This window comes from Rhea americana, unplaced genomic scaffold (genome assembly GCF_003343005.1).
Source record: "Rhea americana isolate MKP2758 unplaced genomic scaffold, rheAme1 scaffold_90, whole genome shotgun sequence".
NCBI lineage: Eukaryota > Metazoa > Chordata > Aves > Rheiformes > Rheidae > Rhea > Rhea americana.
Genome location: NW_028187089.1, coordinates 3,224,524 through 3,233,337, shown reverse-complemented (window position 1 = coordinate 3,233,337; position 8,814 = coordinate 3,224,524). Strand labels below are relative to the sequence as shown.

At 49.3% G+C, this 8,814-nt stretch overlaps 2 protein-coding genes across 2 annotated transcripts; one reads left to right on the top strand and one right to left on the bottom strand.

Annotated features, from left to right (window-relative positions):
* Window positions 1–696: 696 nt before the first annotated feature.
* Window positions 697–4,568, top strand: ERCC6L (ERCC excision repair 6 like, spindle assembly checkpoint helicase). The gene is made up of 2 exons (XM_085324314.1): window positions 697–782; window positions 959–4,568. Exons 1-2 carry the CDS (start codon window positions 742–744, stop codon window positions 4,497–4,499), a joined length of 3,582 nt encoding a protein of 1,193 aa, XP_085180440.1. The 5' UTR covers window positions 697–741; the 3' UTR covers window positions 4,500–4,568.
* Window positions 4,569–7,458: 2,890 nt separating this feature from the next.
* Window positions 7,459–8,808, bottom strand: PIN4 (peptidylprolyl cis/trans isomerase, NIMA-interacting 4). The gene is made up of 4 exons (XM_085324324.1): window positions 8,755–8,808; window positions 8,511–8,569; window positions 8,299–8,418; window positions 7,459–7,636 (listed from the first exon to the last, which is right to left on the bottom strand). The coding sequence occupies exons 1-4, from the start codon at window positions 8,792–8,794 to the stop codon at window positions 7,478–7,480; spliced, it is 378 nt and encodes a 125-aa protein (XP_085180450.1). The 5' UTR covers window positions 8,795–8,808; the 3' UTR covers window positions 7,459–7,477.
* Between the last annotated feature and the right edge of the window lie 6 nt (window positions 8,809–8,814).

Sequence of the window (8,814 nt, the reverse complement as noted above, 5' to 3'; positions counted from 1 at the left end):
GGCCCCGTGCCTCTCTGCCGCGCACGGGGCACGCTCGTCCGGCTCGTCGCTTTGCTGTGCCCTGAGCTCAGCAGGAGCCTCAGAGGCAGCTGAGGAAGCRGGAGCAGAGCTGCAGCTCCCTGGCCCGTGCGGGACTTAGGCCACTCTGCAGCACGGATCTGCATCGCTGTTCTTCCCATGTATTCCCACTCCTGCGGCTCGCCCGGGGCACAAGGCCTCTCTAGCCCATCCCTAGCACCTTCAGGTCCCTCATGTGCCCCAGGGCTGGAGTGTCCCTGGCTTTGCACGGGGTCCAGCAAGACCACGCGGTCCCCACGGGGCCAGCGGTCCCCACGGGGCAGCACGGCAGTGTCTTGCATCGCGCAGACAAAGCACTTGGGAAATGCTGTTCCCTTGTCCCCACCAGGAAAGGCAGGAGGAAAGGAAAGCAGGAGGCTCCGGAGCCTTGTGCACTGAGGGTCAGTGCGGCCGGGAGCCCTAAACTGCCAGCAGTGCGGAGAACTGACTCAGTGCAACCCAGCTCCACCGTGGCCCAGTCCCCGCCGAACCCCGCACCACCGCGGCGCAGCCCRGCCCGCCCCTAAACCCACGCGGTGGCGGCGGGGCTCGGCAGGCGGTGGCCCCGTTCCGGGGCGCTGATTGGCCGCGCCTCCGCTCATTTGCATGCGTGGCCGGGAGCGCGGGGCAGGACGGGAAGAGCCTGGGTTTGAACCGCGGCGCGGTAGCAGCAGGGCGCGCGCCATGGCGGAGCTGGCGGCAGAGGAGCAGGAGCGGTACCGGAGGTGAGCGAGGGCGGGGCGCACGGGGTGGCGGCGGCGGCAGCGGCGGCGGCCTCAGCCTCGGTGTGTGCAGGGGGCCGGCACGGCGCGGCGGCGGGAGGCTGGTGCGGGCTGAGGCGGCGGCGCGGCGCTCACGGCCCGTCCTGGCCCGTCCCATCCCGCACTGTCCCGTCCCGCAGGCTGGTGAGCGGGGCGAAGGCGGCGGCGGCCGGCGGGGACCTGGAGGAGGCGCTGCGCCTGTTCCGGCTGGCGGCTGCCATCCGCCCCAGCGAGAAGCTGAGTGGCCGCATGCGGCGGGTGGAGGAGGCRCTGGCTGAGGCGGCGGTGGCAGAGGAGGAGGAGGAGGAGGAAGGCTTCGTGGACGTGTGCGGCAGCGGCCTGCTGCTCTATGGAGAGATGCATGAGAAGCTCTTCCAGCACCAGCGGGAAGGCGTTGCCTTCCTGTACCGCCTGTACCRAGAGGGCAGGCCTGGTGGCATCCTGGCCGATGACATGGGCCTGGGCAAGACCATCCAGATCATCGCCTTCCTCTCGGGCATGTTTGATGCTGACCTTGTCCGGCACGTCCTGCTCATCATGCCCACCACGCTGGTCAGCAGCTGGCTAGCAGAGTTTGCTCGCTGGACCCCTGGCTTGCGTGTCAAGGAGTTCCATGGCGCCAGCAAGACGGAGCGCACCAGGAATCTCGAGAGGGTCCAGAGGAAGAATGGCATTGTAGTCACAAGCTACCAGATGCTTATTAACAACTGGAAGCAGCTTGCCAGCAGCCATGAAGAGGAGTTTGTCTGGGACTACATCATTCTCGATGAAGCRCATAAAATCAAGTGCCCATCAAACAAAACAACAAAGTGTGTGTATGCTATCCCTGCAAAACACCGCCTCCTCCTCACGGGCACCCCAGTGCAAAACAATCTGCGGGAAATGTGGTCCTTGTTTGACTTTGCGTGCCAAGGCTCTCTCCTAGGAACCGCCAAAACATTTAAAATGGAATATGAGAATCCTATTACGAGGGCAAGGGAGAAGGATGCAACTTTAGGAGAGAAAGCACTGGGACTTAAGATATCTGAGAATCTAATGACCATTATAAAGCCATATTTCCTCAGAAGAACTAAAGAGGATATTAAAAAAAATTGTAATGCTGACAAACTAGATGCTCCTCTTCCTGATGTTTCAGGTGAGAACAGTGCTCCTGTTATGCCATCTCTTACTAGGAAAAATGACTTTGTTGTGTGGGTGTACTTAGCACCAATACAAGAGGAGATCTACAGAAACTTTCTTTCTCTGGATCACCTGAAAGAAGTACTGATGACAACCCGATCACCTTTGGCAGAGCTCACTATCTTGAAGAAGCTGTGTGACCACCCCAGGCTTCTGTCTACAAGAGCATGTATACAACTGGGCTTAGAAGGACAYGAATGCTCTGAGCAGGATTCAAAGAGTGAAACAGATTTAATTTCYGGAGCTAACAAAATTGATCATCTACCTGAAGAGACTGTGATYCAGGAGTCTGGGAAAATGCTGTTTCTTGTAGGACTTCTAGAAAGGCTGCGAGATGAGGGACACAGAACGCTGGTGTTCTCGCAGTCGAGGAAGATGCTAGATATCATAGAACATGTTCTGTCTCGYAGACAATTTAAGATCATGCGTATTGATGGAACAGTAACCCACTTAACGGAACGGGAGAAGCGCATTAGTGCATTCCAGAATGACAAAGACTACTCTGTCTTCYTGCTCACCACACAAGTTGGTGGTATTGGTATAACCTTAACAGCAGCTAGCCGAGTGGTGATCTTTGATCCCAGCTGGAATCCAGCTACAGATGCCCAGGCTGTGGACAGAGCTTATAGAATTGGGCAGAAAGAGAATGTAGTAATTTATAGGCTGATTACCTGTGGTACCGTGGAAGAGAAAATATATAGGCGACAAGTATTCAAGGATTCACTAATAAGGCAGACAACTGGTGACAAGAAGAACCCGTTTAGATATTTTTCAAAACAGGAACTAAGAGAGCTTTTCTCATTAGAAGATACTCGAACATCTGCAACTCAGATCCAGCTGCAGTCTCTGCATGCCACCCAACGGAAGACTGATGTGCAGCTGGATGAACATATTGCTTATTTGCACTCCCTAGAAATGTTTGGCATTTCTGATCATGACTTAATACATACAAGGGAAATAACTCACGAGGAGCTTGCTGAGAGTGAAGAAGCCTATCAGTACATTCAACAGAGGGTAAAGAAAGCCCAGGAGCTAGTTCAGTTAGARTCTCAGCTTAGAGACCAGAGGATGGAGAGAATCAGAAATGTTTCTGAGGGGACATGGCCAAGAGCACTAGAACTGGCTTCCCAGGCAAAGAAGTCTCCAGGGCTGAATAACATCAATCACTGTGTTTTACCACCAGTAGCTGCTAAACTTGAAAATGATGAAGCTATAGATCTTACAGAGGATGAAGAAGTCCAGATTGTTAATGTCAGCTCTAAAATGACAAATCTGACRATTGATGATGTAGATGAAGAGAAACTGGCACAAAATATGTCCAGTATGGATACTAGCAGTGAGATAGCAAAACAATCCAATATACAAGAATCTGAGCAAAATCTTGAATCGAGTATTATGCCATCAGTCCCTGGACTTCATCCACTTGATAGGGAGAGTCCAGATCTTGAACGGAAACAGTGTTTTTGGACTTGTCATGTAAATTCAAATAGCCTGACTGATGCAGGGAATGGTCTGTCTGAACAATCTCAGCGTTCCTGTGATGAGCCTGGTGTGGCTGATGATCCGAAAACTGCAGAACTGTCAGATCAGGTATCTGAACCACTTGCTGCCTTGGGGGCAGATGAGAGGGATATTCCTGAGCTACCTTTGGCTGCCACGCTGCCGAGATTATCAGAAGTTACGCTGGARGCCCATGCTGGGATCCAGAACTCTCATGTGTTGGAAAAAAGTTTGGAGGCTCTATCTATGTCTTCTTTCCATGATCAAGTGGACTTCAATCTTGTCTTGGAAGAGTCTGAAGAYGGATGGCAAGACCTCCCAAATGGGGAAAGATCACTGGAGAATYCAGAAAAGGAAGAGTTTCATCTAAAAGCAGAAAGCAATTGTAAATCCCCAATGAAAAGATGGACATGTGAGGATGATTCAGATAATCTTCAGCTGTGTGATAGGAGTTATAACTCCCTGCAAGGGAATGAAGCATCAGAGGAAAGCAGTAGYGTCTTTGCTTTTAGTAGAAAGAACCGCGTACAAATAATTGCTTCAGACAGTGAGGATGAAGACCATTCCATTGTGATCTTGAAGGAAAACAAGTCTGATAAAAGGCCCTCTCCCTTGAACAGCCCTCTGCATCAGTTTTTGGAAGGAATCAGTGCATCCACTCCTAACTGTGACAGAGGTATAGCAAAAGCCATCTTTTCTCCCAAAGTAACCAGCAGTGGGAACAGGTCTATGGCTTCCAGAAGATCTATAATTAACATGGTGGTGGACCAGATTGAGGATATTGGAGAAATGATGGGAACAACYGATAATGGAGGAACCACTGATGATGAAGAAAGTACTGAGAAGCAAGAGGATCTTGTAGAAGAAGCTGTAGAGTGTGGTGAGGAATCTGCCAAGCCTGAGGAATCTGCTGGAGAAATGCTTGATGCAGTTGGAGAATCCTTCCATCTAGATTACACGCAGTCTGAACAGTCTGAAATGGATGTGATGGAGTCCTCTTAGGAGGAATGCACTGGTGATGCTGAACTTCAGTCTGATGAGTAGATAGACTACACCCAGAAAAGTGTCTCCCAGGAAGACATCAGAGTTTGCTTCCTGTCTTAGATAATTACAATACCTTAATAGACTGTGGGAAGAAGCTGAAGGATGAGGGAAAACTACAGGAGGTTTTGAACTGTTTTCTGCAAGCTCTTGACCTTAAAAAAGGGAGATCATGCAGTTATGCTTATGACCTTGAACTTGTATAGACAGCTAGCGCAGAAATGAAATACATATGCCTTTACAGTCTCACTTTTCTCGTGGAATGTTGGTCTAAACTGTATCACTGGTAAAAAGTAGCTTGGGACTGATGACTGCCATAGGAATTTTGTTTCATGTTATGAAACTTACAGTCACGGTGACTGAACAAGTACAGCATTTCTTTCTCTGTGAGGAAGCAGTTTGAGAATCACATAGTCTATTGGGTTTTAGGTGCTGGGAAAGGGACTTCACTGGGGGTTTGGTTCACTAAGATAAACAAATTTGAAATGTTTTTAATTAATAAAATATTTCTTCTATGCCTAAATCCTTCTCCAAGCTTGCAGCTTTGGCTTTGTGTTTCTGCCTTTCATCAAGAGAATGCAGTAACAGAATCTGAGTCTTCAGGTATGGTTCTGTAGCAGCTTAACGCCATCTGAATTTASGCTGCTGTAGTTCTTCCCAGAGCTACTGCAGCCTGGATTTAAGTTGGTCTGAGAATGCACTTTCRTCGCAGCTTGTTTAGGCATGTAACACTTCTGTTTGTTGCTGTAAATCCTCCAAGCAATGCAGGCCAGCACACCATCTGCCTTGTGCCACATCCASTGCTAAATGTGGCATTGCAGAAACCCTTCTGCTCGAATCCCTGCTAGGCTGCRGTTGCTGTAGATGGGTTATATAGTTGCGAGAGGGGTTGCAGAATGACTGGAAYAGCACTTGGGCCTGGACAGATGCAAGGTGCTGAACACCTTGAACCTTTTTGTATTATTGGAGGAGCAAAGGACTTCAAAGGAGTCTAGAATCTGATCTCTTGTACCCCTCTCCTCTGAGGAGTACGGTTGAAGCCTGTTTTTGCACAGAGGAGGCAGGAGACAGGAAAAGTGTTGGTTTTACAGTTTTGGGCTGCTTTTTGCCTGGCACAGAATTTCTCCAATGCTCCTCCTACATGCAATCTAGTGGTAGAAGATAAATATTGTCCCAGGAACTGCAGGCTCAATGAAACTATGAAGTGGGTTGCTAGTTCAGGACTGCAAGCTTAAAATAAAAGCCAGAACAAAGTTCTTCCTAGCAGCACTCCTACTATCTGTTACAATATTTATCTGCATATTTAACTTGCCCCTCTGACATGTATATGTTTTAGGATGAGGTAAACTTAGCAAGGGGAACCAACTTAAGCATTTTTTTTTTGTGACAGCCAAATAATTTTAATGGCTTCCTCAYGATGCATATGTTGTTTAGTATCTAGTAAGTTTGCCTTCCATATTAATGTGTAGTATGGGACTGCCACATCTTYCTGAGGTTTTCCTAGTGTCTGGGGAAGAAACTGGCTCAAATTTAAGTCTTCTGTACTAGAAGACATTCAAAATACAAATAATGATCCTGTTGGAACAGGAGAAAATAGCAGAAGCACATCAGGACATCTCCCTAATAGGTAGAACAAAGCCTTTTTTAGCCTGTAAACAAGCTGTTTATTAATAGAGCATCCCTTAAATGAGGCCACATCTGTTATGCTACCAGAAGGCCTTTCCTAACAAAATACTAAYGAACACAGAGCTTTACGAACAGTGGCTGGCCTCTGGAAGTGTGCAGTTTTTCAAACAAAACAAACACCTCTAAGTGGGGGGGGGGGAAAGACCTGCCCTGATTTCAGTCTTGCTGATCATATCTATTCTTGGAAAAGACCTTTTGTTCTGTTTAAGGGCTCAGAGGTAGTGTTTTGTCCCCGTCTCCAATACAGTAAGACGTTCACCTACAAACAAAGCCAAAGTTCGTCAGTAGCTGTGTCTCGTTTGAGAACGGTATTTCAGCAGTGCACTGAAATACCTATTGCTAAGATCAAGAGGCAAGAGACATACTAGGCTGTCTTGGTCACATCAGCCATGCTATCCTTTGCCATCTTTACCAGAAGGAAGAGTGTAAAGCCTAGGAGGCTGTGCAATGTATTTCATACATAACAGCAGGGGCATGTAGGACACAACAAGCAAGCAATCACTGATTTTTATTTATTTTTTTCCCCTTCTAGTTTTCCTCTCACTCAACCCTAAGTTGCAGTTTCTTGTCCAAGGTATGAGTTGATAAGATGTGGCTTCAGATTTTAGGTTATTTTCTATGCAGCAATAGACATGCCTCCTTTTTCACCTTTCTTCAACCCATCCTCCTCTCCTCCCCCAGCTATGATCATAGTCATGGTGCCTCCAGCCTTCGGTTTTTTATCCCACACCTGTACTTAATAACTGATACCTTGTGCACATCAATGAGTCTGCCCAAGGCAGGGACCAGTAGTTCTAGCTACAGCATTATCCAAACTTTACCAAAGGGAGTCTTCCCGAGATAACCATGGTCATCTCCAGAGCTCTGGAGCAGAAATGGTAAAGAGCTGCTCGTATACCCATTAGTGAGGAAGGGATAAAGAGATATGCTCCACTGAGTTTCTCTTTCTCTCACCAGGAGGCTTGCATTTGTACACAAAAGCCTGAGCTTCTTATTCAGGTGAACAATTCATCATCTTTGTAATAGCAAGACAAAGACTTCAACTGCTGAAAACTATTGCCTGACCTTTTCAATGAGGGTTCAATCTCTCTCTACGGCCTTGTTCTCTGTAGGCTCTCTGCCTCCTGCCAAAATGGCAGAGAAGATTAGCTGTTTCAAAACACGCCTCTGGTTATGACCATTCTGCTGCAAGATCAAGGTGCCTGGGAATCTCTAAGAATTCAGACAGTTACAGTTTAATGATAATTCATATTTTATTTCCTGCCTTCCACCATGATAATGTGGTATCCAAACTTTGTTTTGACAGGAGGGTCTGTATATACTGGCTTGTCCACACTGCTCACAGGCAAGGCAAATGCTGCATCCTGGAAAGGTCCCACCATTGAACCTCTGGTCATCCAGCCCAAGTCTCCCTGGAAGAGGGAATTAACAGGGTTAAGCTTTGAGAATCTCAATTCAAAAGGTATCTTAGCAGCAGGAACGGTGAGTGATCTGTTTGAGACAGGAGACAGTTCCAGCCAGTGTTTGGAAGTCTGTCTGCAGTGTGTACCACTTCATAAATGGCAGGACAACACAGGGATGAATTTTGTGGTCCCTCTCATCAAGTGATGGCTGGCTAGACCCAAGACAGACCAGCACCCTGCCCTCAATAAGTGCTTTCCTGCTGCTGTGGGGCTTGTGTGCTTTAGCTGTGCCTTTCTGCTCTCGTCTTTGCCTGTATGAAGCAAATATTGTTCATCTTGCTTCTACTGTTCTCCATTGTAAAATGTGCTCTGYTGGCACATAAGTATTTTCTGCTGTGCTAATGCTAACTGCTTGTGCCTTTGTTTATCAGTTGAGGCTGGCCCTGACATTTGTTTGCACACCACCAAGCATGCATAAGGGACATGGGAATGCTGTGCTTGAAGGTACTGAAACACGCTTTCTGAAGGTGCCTAGGAACACCAAGCTCTTTCAAGAGTGCAATACTGAAACAACAGTTACAGGCAATGAGACCACCTTCCCCCAAGGCAGACCAYGCTACCCTCCCTGGGGAAATGTCTSGAGAACAGACATAAAAGGCAGTAGCACATACTCCTTGTCTGGCTTTATCCTCACTGTACTGCGTGGCTACTTCACCAAAGCGCACCCCAGACTTCAGCTTCTCCATGGCCTCCATGGCTTTGCTGTGCTTTTCGCACAGGATGTGTCGAACCTAGAGGGCAAGAATCAAGCACGGCGAGGGCTGGGCTGCTGGCCAGGGCCGGCGCAAAGCCGAGCCGCGGTGCTGCCCCGGCCCGGCCTCACCTTCACGGCGCTGCCGCCGCCCTTCGGGCCCTGGGCCTTGCTCTCGCCGCTGTCGCCACCTGTGAACGCAGCGCCGTGAGATGGGCGGCCCCGGSCTGCAGCAGCCGCGCCGCTCCACTGCTGCTGTCCCAGCCCCGGGGCCGCCGCTGCCCTCCGGTACCGCTGTCCCACTGCCGGCGCCGCTACCGCCGCCGCTATCGGTGTTCCCACGGCAGCCCCAGGCCCGCCGGTGGCCCCCACTCACCCTTGCCCCCCTTGCCGCCGCCTTTCCCTTTCGGAGGCATCCGGTTCCTCGCGCCGCCCG